Raw genomic sequence first — 14,359 nt, 5'->3', positions numbered from 1 at the left:
ACCACACACCAATCCCTGAATAACCCAAGATTCCCATGAATTGTCTGGGAACATCTCAGGAAGCACTGGAACTCCTGAGCAATGATCAGGATGAATTTGTTTTGCTGGAGACTTCTGCACATTTTCATTCTTGATTATTCAGTTTTCAATCACAATGTCAACAAACTTAGTGCTTAACCAATGTGACAATAACTCAATCAACTCAGAGAAGCAGCACGGCTTAGTGGAAAGAGCACAGGCTTGGGAGTCAGAGATCGTAGGTTCTAATCCCGGTTCCTGCCACTTGTCAGCTGTGTGACTTTAGGCAAATCACAACTTCTCTGTGCCTCAGTTACCTCATATGTAAAATGGGGATTGAGGCTGTGAGCCTCATGTGGTACAACCTGATTACCTGTATCTACCCCAGTGCTTAGAATAGTGCTTGGCACATAGCGCTTAACAAATACCATCACCATTTTTATTATTATTACTATTGTTACTATTAACTCAGTAGTATTTACTGAGAACCTACTGTGTGCCGAGTAGTCTTCTATGCACTTGGGAACATCCAATAAAGACTAGCTGATATGACCCTTGCTCTCACAGAACTAACACTCTTGCAGGATGATCAAGTGAAAGAAACTGAAGGCATAGTGGGCAGAGGAGGCACAGTTTCAAGGAATCACAACAGGAAATGACCTTAAGCTCATTTGCCAAGACCAGCAGAAACAGGACCTCATTCTGCCTCTCTTGGATGCTCTAGCTTTCTTCTTTCACCTCTAAAGAAAAACTATACTTCACTGAAGACATACCTACATGATGCCTGGGAATAGCAAAGGAGCACTTCTGGTTCCACTCAAATTTCCCAAGGATTTCAAAGCTCTTAGGCTTTGCTGCTTTTCCCCCTCAACAAAGGATCCATTTCCTTTTATACGCAGGCCCAGCCCAGTGCTTGGCTCCTTGAGTCACCTGGAGGAGCTGCCAATTCTGTTTACAGGCTAGGCACACTTGGGAGAGCTGCAGCTATGGCCAGGTGATGCCGTATTGTGACCCAGTTCCGAGGTTCTGGAAGAACCGGTCCAGGACACCACTTCCCCTCAAAACTCAGAGCCTTATCATCAAAACTGAGCCTGACCAAGAGAGGATAAAATCAGGACCCTACAGCTGGGTGTGAAGATTCTGGCTTCCTTTTCCACTTTGGTCAGGCTCCCAAGGAGCAAAGGAGCAGCCAGCCCTGATAGAAGGTGGGTTTTCCCACTGCAGGTAGTAGGTGAGAGCGCCACCGGGGGGAAGTTGGGGCGTTCAAGCAACGGCACGTGTCCATCAGGGTGCGAGGAGCCAGAAATGGCCGTGCATGGATGGGTGGGGGTGCGTGTGGGATCAGGCCCAGGAAGAGTTCCACAGCACAGGCTTTCCCTGACCCGGGGCCCGGTGAGAACATAGGGCTCACCCACACCCACAGAAGGCCAGGGGCTTTCTGAAGGGAACTTAATTCGGCCAGCATCGCCACACATAGATGAGCCATCGGGGGTGCCAGTCGGCCGGAGCGCTGCTGTCGAACAGCCGCGATTCTCCTTGGCCCAACAGCTTCTGCGGGGAAGCATTTGATCCCTTCACAAAAGCGCCTAGTGGGCCCTCACCCTGTCCACAGAGAATGGTCCCTCCAGCCTAAGTCAGAGCCAGGGCAGGGACAGTAACTTGGCAAACCCAAGTGAAATCTCAGATTTGCTCAAACCTTGGCAAAGGCTTACTTACCCGAGACTTTTAATAATTATTTAAAACAGCCAGCCCAGATTTTCCCCCTGATTAACGTATGGATTTCTCTGTGTCTCTCAAAACCTCCTGGCTCTCTATTTAATAAACGGAAACAGCAACAGCTAGAGCAGTTATGGGATTTCTTGTATTAAAAAAAAAACAGCCGTAAAACCCAACTGCACCAAAAGTTTCACTTGGGGCTGCTTCAAAGCCGAGCATTGGCATTCATGCTGTGGTTTCCGTTGTAAAAGAGCAGGGACACAGGGTCACCTGTCTGACCGGCCAAGCAGTGAATTCTCAATGTGACCATTTCTCGGTTTGACCACTCTCTCTGGATCCGTCCAGGTCATTTTCCATCTGCTCCCGCCGAGACTCCTAGCCCCTGCTCCCGACCAGTTCTGAGAACACTGGGCCACGGGGATTCAAGCTGCTACAACGTGCACCCTCCCCTGCAGCCTCTCTCCACCACCCGGAGGAGCAAATCCCTAGAAACCAGATGCCTTCCCACCCTGGCACCCAGGGCCCTCGATTCTCTCTTCTCCCACACTGCCACGCCGTCTCCCCGTGGACCAGACTGGCCTCTGTGTCAACAAGGATCCTCCACTCTGACTTGCCTTGCACCACCTGGCAGGATGCAGCCTGATGCCACCTCCACAAAACCTTGGGAAGGCTGTGGCCACTGATGCTGTAGTGGTCGCTATGTCTGTGGTTATGCCTGTGGTCTCTGAGCTGTGAGGAGCATGAAATTCTGCTTCTTTAGCCACCAGCACCTTACAGCCCTTTGCTGTTATTTTGTACATTTGTCTATGCCGTTATGTAGATTTGGTGTATCATTTCATCATTCCTTATGTATCAATCACCAGACTCTGATCTCCTTAGTATTTTTAGATGGTGAACTCCTTGAGGGCCAAGGACTGCGTCTAATTCCCACCAGTGAGTTTTTCCCCAGCATTTGGAAAGTGCTCTGCACACAGTAAATACTTAATAGATCAGATCACTAGTACTACTGCTCCTACTTTTACTACTACCAGTTCCTCTAGCCACTGAAAATCTCAGGTAGCCAACCTGGCCCTGTGGCTTTTCCCCACCCAGGCTCCCATTCAACTGCAAGATTGTTCCACATCTCCAATTGGTGACAGGGCCTGGATTCCTCCAAAAACATCCTCCTCTACAGAAACGTCTAGTGTGTGCATAGGTGTCTGGATGCATTGTCTCTACCTTTTGCCGAACTGTACTTTCCAAGTGTTTAGGACAGTGCTCTGCACACAGTAAGCACTCAATAAATACGCTTGAATGAATGAACGAATGGGTACCCATCCTGTGCGCCCACACAGGAACAAAAGTCGGTTAAAATGCTCCTTCTACCTCAGATTCCTTGGGAGGGGAAGAGGAGGGAGGCATGTTCTGAAAGGAGGAGTGAGGGGCAGAAAGTAGCGAGGACAACTGGGACTACAAACATACAAAAAATTCAGAAATGCAGGTTCTCCTGGCTCCAGACTCTCTGCAAAAGCATGTTGGTTTTGCAGTGGATGTGGTCAGGCTCCATTTCCTGGAGGAGAATGACTGCATGTCTAAGACTGAAGAAATGGGTGGAAGGCTGGCTACTAGGCAGAGGCGGCAAGCCCACACATCCCCAGGCTTCACTCTGGCAAAGCTGGGGAGTACATGCATGACAGGAACTGTGTCTAACCTGAATATCTCGTATCTTCCTCAGCACTTAGTACAGTCCGTGACACATGACAGAGTCCCTGACCTACATGGGGTCCACAGTCTTTAGCTGTAACTCAAGAACTCAGGGGCTCCGACTGAGAAAGCAGTTAAACGAGCAGCCAAGCAAGGGATCACCTCCCAACCTCACTCACACTTCTGGGTTTGGTCCCCCTCCAAGAGCATTGCCCGGGAGCCAGAAGACAGCTCAATATGTAGGAACAGGGTCAATTCCGACTTAGGGAAGACTGGGGGAAAGCTCACGGCACTCACCGCTGGCACTCTCCAGCGTGCAAAATGAGATCTTCGTTACTTTTAGCACTGACGGTCAGCTCATGCTCTGTAGAGTTGAAGACGTCCAGGAGGAGGTGGCACTGCCGAGTGCTGGGGGAGAAAAAAGTGAAATCACAGTTGGGCCAGGGAGAACTGCTCAGCTCCTCAAGGAGAAATGCTCTCCCTGCAGCCTCTGCCCCCCAATCATCTCGCTCCTACTTCTGGCTCTCAATCATCCAGTTAAATGGGGGGACAGATCAGACATGAACACATGAAATTCATGGATAATTCCAGTCTTGTGAAGATGGTGTCTCTGGGCCCCAGGCTGCTAAAAGCCTTTGGGAAGATGGAGGCCGCACGGTGCTGGCTCTTGACGGAGCCTACTTTCCAACAAGTGAGGCTTCCTTTGTGCAAAGTGCAGGGGAGAGAGGCCCAGAGACGAGGCTTGCTCATCATTCACGCCTCAGCGCACCCTTACACCGGGATGGGGGGTGCTGCCCTCTGTTTGGGTTTCGCAATCCCCTGTCCTGCCACAAAAATAGCCATCACCAAATTCCGCATCATCACAGCCCTTGGGCCCTGGAAGCCCCTGGCTCCTGCTCTCTAGACCAAGTGAGACTGTGATCACTGTCTCAAGTGGAACAACTCCTATAATAATGGTAACGATCATTAGCCCTCGCTACTACCCAACCGAGTACCATTTCAAATGGATTTGGAGAAAAAGAGTCACAAATGTGACCATTCATCATAGGATGCAATTATTTTGTAATTTAAAAACAATTAGATGCCGGAGAAGAGTGGAATGTTAAAGGCTCCTGGAGGTTTTATCAGAGGCAAAGTTTTACCCAAGGGAAAGAAGGCAATGCCCGGAAGAGACAGCTCCCAGTGGAAAAGTCACCACCAAGACACCTGCACTCATGGGTCAAGCATTTGCGCCTTGTGCTTGAGGCCAATGTGAGCCCAGACCAGAGCCTCTCTCCCATTTGGGGATGCCACTGGCCAGCAGTGGCCACTGCCCAAGCGTCCGGTCTCTGACTCACCTGGGCTCTCCCAACCACTCAGGAAAGAGCTCTGCAGGGAGACGGCACCCTGTGAAGACGCCTCAACAATTCGGATGAGGGTGTCCAGGACTGCCACTGTTTATTCTGGACTGTTTGGTACAGAATTTGATTTATGGGGAAATGGTGACCATGAATGGTAGCTAAGCCCAGCTCAGAAAACAGAGATGACTCTGCCATTGTGCCTTGCCAAAAATGCAGTCAAATTCTTGGAGGACGTTAGTTAAGGGAGAATCACTTATATTTGTATTCAGTATGTGAGAACAGCACTCTAGTGAGGGGAGCCTGTTTTCCGTGGCCTGGGACCAGCTCAGAGCTGGGGAGCACTGACCTCGTGGCTGGAAGAGTGGTGACACGGGTGAAGAACACAGAGGCCTCCACATCAACGTGAAGTCCCAAGGAGAGGTTCCTGTAATACCCATCTACGTGGCCGGGGCCCCCAGAGTATTTGAAGTTCAAGATGGCTTCCAGCGTCTAGGAAAAGCCAAACACAAGAAAACAGACACAAGGATTTACTATGCACACATTCGGCTGCTGGTACTATTTTCAAGAGCTCTGTTCCTTCAGCAGAACTCTTGGCCTGCTGTGTGACCTTGGGCAAATCACTTCACCATCCCCTCATCTGTAAAACGGGGATGATGACACCTCCCTTATCCTTACCCACATCCCACTTTGAGGATACAATGAGCAGACTGATGCGAACGTGACTCAGAAAAATAAGAGCGCTCTATCCCTGACCCTTCCATGGCACTCCTCGAATAATCTCGAATCATCAGATTGGTCTCGCTACCAACCGATTGATGAGGAAAAGCTCTGCTTCTTAACGATGATTCCTGGTCCTGGAAAATCATGGAGTGACCTAACCAACCTGGACAGACTGCAAGTCCAGAGACACAGGCAACCGTCCCCATTTTGCCCCAAACCCAGCAAGCTACTTTGGGAAATGACTTTCACCTCCCTCTGCACCTCCCTCCCCTTGCTATAAAAAAGCCCACACAGATCATAATACAGTGGAGTAATGGAACAGAAATCAATTGACTGATGAATGAAAGCTGTTCTGGAAATACAAAGTGATGTATAAATGCCAGGCATTATCACAGCTAGAAAATGATTCACTGTTTCTATTCTTCCCGAATCGACTGTGTCAGGACTCTGTAAAACAGAACAAAGGTTGTAATTACAGAGAAATGTATCGGCCTAATTTATGAAATCAAGTAAAAAGAGGTTTCATACAGCTACTGGATCTTATTTTCCTTTTCCCTTTACAAAGATGTTCTCTGGCTTAAATCAACGAGTCTATTTTAATAAAATTATGAAATGAGCTGCAAGACATAAAATTCAGCAAGTTTTACTTTTTTCCAAGTAGAGACGAGCAAGCACTGCAGTAGTGTGTCAAATTTCACCTGTGTGACTTTTACAACTCTAACTTTCAGAGAAGACGGTTGCAGACAACTACCATCAATGTCCTGGATTTCTGAAGGTTCAGGACAGGCACATAGGTGAACTTTTCCACATCTCCTCTAAGAAGCCTTCCCTGGCTAATCTCTCATCTCCCCGCCCTCTTTCTCTCTCTACAGTACCACCTATGCAATTGAGGTCATACCCCCTAAGCACTTGTGTACCCCAACCCCCGCCCCACAGCATATACATACATATATACTCAGTCGCTTCCCCTACCTGTAACTTATTTCAATGCTTCCACCTCCCCCAACCCTGGTCGCAGGTTCCTTCAGGGCAAGGATCATGTCAACTAATTCTGTTGTAGCCTTCCAGGTGTTTGGCATGGTGCTCTGCACAAAAAGCCCCACCTGGAACAGGGACTCTATATGATCTCATCATCATGTATCTATCCCAGCGCTTGGAACAGTGCTTGACACATAGTAAGCGCTTCATAAATACCATTATAAAAAACTCATTATAGAGCAAGCACTCAATAAGTACCACTTATTGACTAACTTTATTACATGGCTACCACCACAACCAAAAACAACGGGAGCAAAATGGTGTGCGCGGAGTGTTGGGGGTACATTGGGGTGGGGAGAGGAGAGGGATATTTCCCGACTACTTGGATCCTGCCACCTTTCGTTCTTTCCCTTCACCACTTTCCTTTCTGCCTTCCTTCAGGCCTTGCTTCCTCCAAGACTCCTGAACCCTGGACTAGGGACTGCTTATTATGCCCCATCCAGTCCCTCCTCTGAGCCCCAACGTCTGCCAGCCACCTTGCCTAGTGGCTTCACTGGAGGGTGGGGAGATGACAAGGCAAGGATGGCAGCTGAACAGGGCTCTTCTTGCCTTGCCCCACAGTTGGGCCACGGGGCACCAGGGGCCTCAGCGGCCATGGGGTGGGCAGGCGGCTTTGTGCTGACGCCCCTCTGAATTGCAGGAGGAGCAATGTGAAATCATGCTCTGGGCAGGTTAGCCAGCCTGTGGCCCTCCCACCACAGCCGTGATGACCAGAATTTTGCCACCGAAAACCATGGCGGGGAAATGGCCAAGCAATGAGACCAGTCCCTGGAACACCCGGAGATCTCCACGGGTGAATTCTACAGTGCCCTCCTCTCCCATCTTCTCCCAGAATCACCAGCAGAGAACTCTGCCTGTTGGCTTCACTGCATTTTAGAGGAGGTGTTAGCTGCCAAATTTAATCAACTCCTCACACTTCACCTTTCGTATTTCTTCTGTACCCAGAGACCCCGAGCTGTGGTTTTAATAAATCTAATAAAGCATAAATAAGGATTTTCTGTAGGAAATTATGCAGCACAGTAATTTATTAGCAATCAACTGTATTGTACTTACATTAATACATTGTTCCAAGCAGTAAGCAATTAGTAAATTTTCCATTTACTCTCACTTAGGAATGAGAAAAGCTATCAACCTTCATTATGCAGCATTTAAATGTTGCTTATGGAAAACATCAAAAAAATATATTTGAGACCACCTAAAGCCACAGAATTTTAGACTTAATGAAATGAATCGTCCATCCTTCCAGAACTACGCAATTAGGATTCGGCCGCAGAGCAAACGCTTGGCCCTACCCATCAGGAAAATTACTGGGAGACAAGCAAACATGCAAAATATGCCCCGAGAAGGCACAGACGTTGCTCCCGACGACGTGGTCTTTGAGCTCGAGTGTCAGCTCTGACAGCCAGGAAGGTCCGAGCGCTGACAGCCAAGAGAAGCTGCGGCACGTCATGGCGGGATCTGCACTGCCCCTCTGAGCGGACTCTGCAGATGCATTTTCTAGACATAACCCAAGACTTCGGCTAGCCTGATAAAAACCTTGATCCCCGCTCCACAGGTGAGGAAACTGAGGCCCCAGAGAGATTTGGTCCTTATTGGGGAAGCAGTGTGGTGCAGTGGAAAGAGCCCGGGCTTTGGAGTCAGAAGTCATGGGTTCACATCCCGGCTCTGCCAGTTGTCAGCTGTGTGACTTTGGGCAAGTTACTTAACTTCTCTGTGCCTCAGTTCCCTCATCTGTAAAATGGGGATTAAGACTGTGAGCCCCACGTGGGACAACCTGATCACCCTGTAACCTTCCCAGCGCTTAGAACAGTGCTTTGCACATAGTAAGCGCTTAATAAATGCTATTATTATTATTATTATTATTATTCCAGACCAGTCATTACTGTGATCGCCTGGGAGACCCTATCCTTGGGCCCCTAATTCCAGTCAGCTGACACACAGCAACAGAAAAGAAGGAAAAGATGGAGAAAAATCCCTCTTTCAGCTTAGGCCTGCCTCCTGGTGACCAGGCTCAAAAACTGCACCCTTTTGGCATACTACCACACTGCTGATCATAACAACAACAATAATAATAGTATTATTATCTATTATCATTATTATTGGGGTATCTGTTAAGCACTTGCTATGAGCCAAGTACTGTGGACAGGGGTAGATACAAGACAGTCAGGTCAGACACAGTCCCTGTCCCATCACGGGGCTCCTAGCCTTAAGTGGGAGGGGGAACAGGTACTGAATCCCCATTTTACGGAGGAGCAAATTGAGACCCAGAGAAGTTAAGTGACTTGAGAAGCACTAGAGACCACAAATACTATAGAAAAAAAATCTCGAAATCAAAACAGCCTCAGCAATCACCAACAAGTCAAAGGAAAATGACAGCCACCACAACCCAGGAAACTAAAAACAAACCTAGCTGAGAAGGATGATATTTCCCTCTGATCACAGCAGGAAAGTTGGACAAAAACCTCACAGCAAGGAAGCACAGGCAAGCTATTGTAATTGACCCCACCTGTTTCTAACACATCTTGGGAAGTCATGATATCCAACTCATATATGCTAATGACATGGCATGGGCAGCCCTTCTTCTTCTTCTTCTTCTTCTTCTTCTTCTCATTATTATTATATTAGTGACATAGCTTGGAAAAGTGAAGACCTCTGAAAGCCTTACCCATTAAAGGCCTAGCATGGAAATTAAATCTCAGTAATAATAATAATTGTGGCATTTGTTAAGTGTTTACTATATGCCAAGCACTGTTCGAAGTGCTGGGGTAGATACAAGGTAACAAGATTGTCCCACGTGGGGCTCACAGGCTTTAATCACCATTTTACAGATGAGGTTAGCTGTGGCAGAGAAAAGTGAAGTGGCTTGCCCTAGGTCACATAGTGGACAAGTGACTGTCCTGTCCTTCCGCCTCTTTTGAAACACAATAACGACATTGAGAGAAATACAGCAAATGCCCCAACTCCTACTTCCATTCCCAATGGTTACTGCTGCTGCCTCCACTTCCTGTCCACCCATCCAACTTCTCCTCGACCTCCCTGCATTCCAGATTTGTCCCTGAAGGTCTCAAGGACTTTGATCTCCTTCAGCTAGGTTGGGATCCATAGGCAGATGTCACAGCTGCGTGTCAGTGCGGGTTGCACAGGCTCACCATGCCAACAGGGCATCTCCCGACAGGCACCCCAGAAGCAGCAAGCAGGGGAAGGGGGGTGGGAGGAAAGACAGACCAGGAACCTCAACCACCTCCCACTTTTCCTTTGTCATATACTCACTGAACGTAGCCCCATCTCCTATACTCTTGCTCCTGGTGGCTTCGGGCCTGCCCCCTGAGGGTTGGGTGGAGGCATATAGGCTCCGGGGATTCACCCCTTGTCTGCCCCTTCTTTGAATCCTAAGACACCACGACACCAGTCTTTCACACCCTGCATCTTCTCTCCTGAAGAAAGGTAGTCCTGGGAACAGTCTACTCTCAGGCCAGAGTCTTGCAGGGCGGGGCTCTAGGCTGTGCAGTAGGGTCTTTGAGAGAGAAAGTGATCATCTGGTCCCTGAGGACTTTAGGTGGAACTTGCCCAGGGTTCAGGGCTGGTCTGTGGCTCCTGGAAACTTTCTGGCCTTGCGTTTTGGGAATCCAATCAGCCTCCCACTGTCTGAGTCCAGGCTCTGTTCATTCAATCTTCCAGAGACCTCAGCTCTATGGCAGGGCTGGGCACCATCTGGTCCACACCCAGCCTCCATCCATGCCCATGACCCAGCAGCCCTTTGCTGGGAAGGGTTTCAGGCCGCAGCCCATGAGCTGTCTTGAGTTCCTCAATTGCTAGGGATTGACCAGAAGGGAGTGCCAGCAGCAGAGGGCACAGTGCTAACTACTGCTCTGGAGGCATCCCACGGGCTTAAGGTGGTTAGCCACGACGGAATAAGGCTAAACTGCAGCTGGTCCAATACAACCCATCAATCTGTGATGACCAGTTTGAGTTCCCATTCTGTGGTCGAATGCCTTCAGAGGCAAGATCCAGCCAATCTACCAGCAGTGTTTCCTGAGCATCTAGCAAACCCAGAGTGCTGCTGTTTTGTCTTCACCAGAGTGCTGCTGTTTTGTCTTCAGCTCCTCACTCAATCAATTATTGGTAATTACTATTCACTTACTATCTGCCAAACATGGTACTAGGAGCTTGGGAAAGTACCATATAGCAAAGTTGGTAGATATGATCCCTGCCCATGACAGGGATTATGTCTGTTTATTGTTATATTGTACTCTCCCAAGTACTTAGAACAGTGCTCTGCACTCAGTAAGCACTGAATAAACACAATTGAATGAATTAATGAATGAGCTTACAGTATAGAGAGAGGAGCTTATGGTGTCTTCCAGTAGAATGCAAATTCCTTGTGGGTGAGAATGGGTCATAGGCTGTGTTTTATACTCAATGCAGTCCCTTACATCCAGTAATAATAGTAATAATGGCATTTATTAAGTGCTTACTATGTGCCCAGCACTGTTCTAAGCATTGGGGAGGTTACAAGGTGATTCATTCATTCAATCGTATTCATTGAGCGCTTACTGTGTGAAGAGCACTGTACCTTGGAAAGTACAAATTGGCAACAAAGGTGATCAGGTTGTCCCACGGGGGGCTCACAGTCTTAATCCTCATTTTACAGATGAGGTAACTGAGGCACAGAGAAGTTAAGTGACTTGCCCAAAGTCACACAGCTGACAATTGGCGGAGCCGGGATTTGAACCCACGACCTCTGACTCCAAAGCCCGTGCTCTTTCCACTGAGCCATGCTGCTTCTCAGCAGACATTCATTAAATTCTACTGGGAACTTGAGAGCTTCCCAGAAGTCAAAAGCAGAGTCCCTATGCTTAGGGGGCTTATAGTCTAAATAGGGAAGGGTGGGCAAGGTCTTACAATGAGACTGAGCCCTGACAACATGCACACTCTCTCTCTCTTTGCCATCTCTTAAGTCATTAGTGTCAGTGCCACAGACACTGTCATGACTGTGAGGAATCACCACCCCCCTGCAGGATTTCTCGAGCTGAGCAGCATTGCTTAGGCAGGTTTGGGATGTGTCCTGCCTTCGTCCTGATCCCAGGAGCCAGAGAAATCAAGGCAGAAACGGCTCTTCCAGTGGGAAGGACTCATTCCCGGGTGGCTCATTCGATTTGGCGGCAGGAGTGGGCAAGAGACTCCAGCAGGATCCCTGGCTCATCTGTCTCCGTTCCTGTCTGGAGGAGTCACTGAGCAATGAAATTGCCCCATCCCTTTGTGAAATAACACAATGGCAGTGACAAGTGGTGGGAGCTAAATATAGCCTGGGCAAGAGCCGGGGGAGGATTCAATAATGCAGCCCCACCTACCAGGAGCCTCCTTCCCCTGGCTAAGTCAGCCCGCGCCTGAGAATTCCTTTCAGGATCACGTACGGCAGCTCAATAAATCCGCCTCGGGCTTAGAAAGCATATTTTAAATTGGAGCCAGCTAAAAATAGCCCTGCTTGTAACGAGAGTGGTGATGTGAGTGGAATAACAGTCAGTGGAAGAGGCAGAGTCAGCGCCCCGTGCTCTGGCCCAGTGACCAATGGGGCATTGAGAAGGTCACTCCCACCCCCAGGTGCTACGCTGAGGGTCTCCAAGAGCAGCAGTGACTTGCCCAGGGGGACAGTCCTGGGAATAGATTTCATCTTCCCTACAGAATGAGATGGAGAGAATAGGAGTGTTCCAGAGGGAGGATGTAGGTGGTATCTGAGAATGTGTGGGTGTGCATCCGTGTGTGTGCGTATGTGTGTCTGTGTGTTGGGGGGGAAGAAGAAGATAGGGAGGATGACTAGAAGGAAATGAGATTTGGGAGTAATGACTACGTGCCATTTTAGACTTACTCTTACGTTATTAGAGTTCATTCATGAAAAGAAATCCAGATCATCTATAAAGTCCTGGCATGAATTGCTAGGCCTAGTGATTGTACCAGTTCTGAAGCAGGAGATTTTGTGAAAATGGCCAAAATCCCTGGGCAAAAGAGCCCTGGCAGGTCAGTTTGTTAAAGGAGTATTGATTAATTTGTCTCCAGGTAACACTGTTACGTCAAAGTCCTTTATGAAAGTTCCCGCCTTCTGTCTGTGCCCTGAAGCACCGGATTTTTTTTTCCCTTTGTCATAGCTACATTTACAATGACAAGTGAAACTACTGCTAATAAAATGATCTAATCTATTGCTGAAAAGGTACACCGGAGAATGCAATTCAATTTGTTTTAAAAATGGATTTTTTTCCATCAACCAATGGTATTTATTGAGTGCTTCCTATGGGCAGAGCACTGTATTAAGTGCTTGGGATAGTACAATACAACAGAGTTGGTGGACACGTTCCCCACACAAAATGAGCTTACAAGCTAGAGTTTTTATCTTAAAGCATCAGGCAACAGTGCAACTCAAAAACCTCCATAAAATGCATCAAAATGCAAACCGTATGAGAGAATCGGTCGCTAGATCTACATCACAATACACACCAAACTAAGATGGGGTTAGAAAACTAAGACATTTACCATCTCTGGCTGCCTCTCCATTCTCATTTTTGAGGCCTCGCAAACTAAACAAGCCACTGGTGCCTTGCTGTAGGTGGAAGTCAAGACTTCAAAAGAGATGATTTCTCTCCCTGGACAAAACATAATTAATAGAATGGAGGCTCCTCCCACTCTGCTCCTCCATTCAATTAAAATCTAAGCATGTGAATGAATATTCACGTGTGAGTCCAGGGTACAGGAGCAAGGCCCTGTTATCAGATGCTTGGCAGTCATGGCCCTTGGGGGCTGGGGGCTATATTGTCAAGGCGCCTGGGACCCACCTTCCTGGGAAGGCTTCCAGGTGGCCCTGGAGACTGGGGCCCGGTGGTCAGTGGTTGGGGAGGCAGGTGACAGAAAAGCACTTTTGTGGAGCTGGCAAGGGGGAGGAGAATACAAACAGGCCCTGAGAGGGTGGTTGGGAGCCTCTGGCTCCATCCCAAAGCCCAGCAGAGGTGGGACAACATCCTGATTGGCTCACCCAGGATCCCTAGCTCCTGAGCAGGAAAAGGAGTCTCTGACTCACCTCTAGAACCCCTGGGGCTCTGGGGCTGTTCCAGAATGGAGAGGGGCCCCATCAGGCTCCAGGGTACAGGCAGGGGAGAGGCACTGTGGCCAGGGTCACCTCCAAAATCTCTGCCACCTCCCAGCTGGGTCTGGTGTTACGGGGGAGCTGGAGCTGCCACCGCCTATTCATCCCTGCCTTACTGTTTGCTGGGCCCAAAGTGGGCCTTGGAGCCCAGAGGGAGTGGGAGGCACCCGCCAGGTTTCTACCTGGAGTGGGGAGACCTGGCTGCCACCGGGGAGGCCAAGTGAGCAGTGAATCCACCATCTTGACTCGTTCTGTAGCCCCACCTGGTTCATTCATTCATGAATGAATGCATTCATTCATCTACTCGAATGTATTTACTGAGAGCTCACTGTGTGCGGATGACTGTACTAAGCACTTGGGAAGTACAATTCAGCAATAAAGACAGACAATCCCTACGCACACCAGGCTAAAGTCTAGAGGGTTCTGAGATGTGGGATGAGCTACCTCTGACCGCCTAACCACTGACTGACCAAAAGTGGAGTAGGCCAAGGTAATGACTTGGCCCCCACAGGGCTAATTCTTTGGGGATGAGGTCCCTCTAGCCCCCATGGAGCTGATGCCCCTGAGTAAGTCCATATTTGCCCTGTTAGAGAGGTCCTTCATGAAATAGCTGAAATGAATAGCTTTCCTAGAGAAAACTTTTGAAGCTAGGTAAGGTGACTGAAATGCCAAAGACATAGGAAACGAGGCAAAGTAAATAATGAATGTAGGC

At 48.7% G+C, this 14,359-nt stretch overlaps 1 protein-coding gene across 2 annotated transcripts in view; it reads right to left on the bottom strand.

Annotated features, from left to right (window-relative positions):
• TRAPPC9 (trafficking protein particle complex 9) overlaps positions 1-14,359 on the bottom strand; it is a 200,014-nt gene that overhangs the window by 80,452 nt on the left and 105,203 nt on the right. For both annotated transcript variants that reach the window (XM_038759976.1, XM_038759977.1), the window contains 2 exons: positions 5,104-5,246; positions 3,715-3,825 (listed from right to left, as the gene is read on the bottom strand). In XM_038759976.1, coding sequence (XP_038615904.1) covers positions 3,715-3,825; positions 5,104-5,246 — 254 coding nt within the window. The remainder of the gene's footprint in view (positions 1-3,714; positions 3,826-5,103; positions 5,247-14,359) is intronic.

Source organism: Tachyglossus aculeatus, chromosome 18, assembly GCF_015852505.1.
Source record: "Tachyglossus aculeatus isolate mTacAcu1 chromosome 18, mTacAcu1.pri, whole genome shotgun sequence".
Taxonomy (NCBI): Eukaryota; Metazoa; Chordata; class Mammalia; order Monotremata; family Tachyglossidae; genus Tachyglossus; species Tachyglossus aculeatus.
This window is presented reverse-complemented; position numbering and strand designations above follow the sequence as displayed.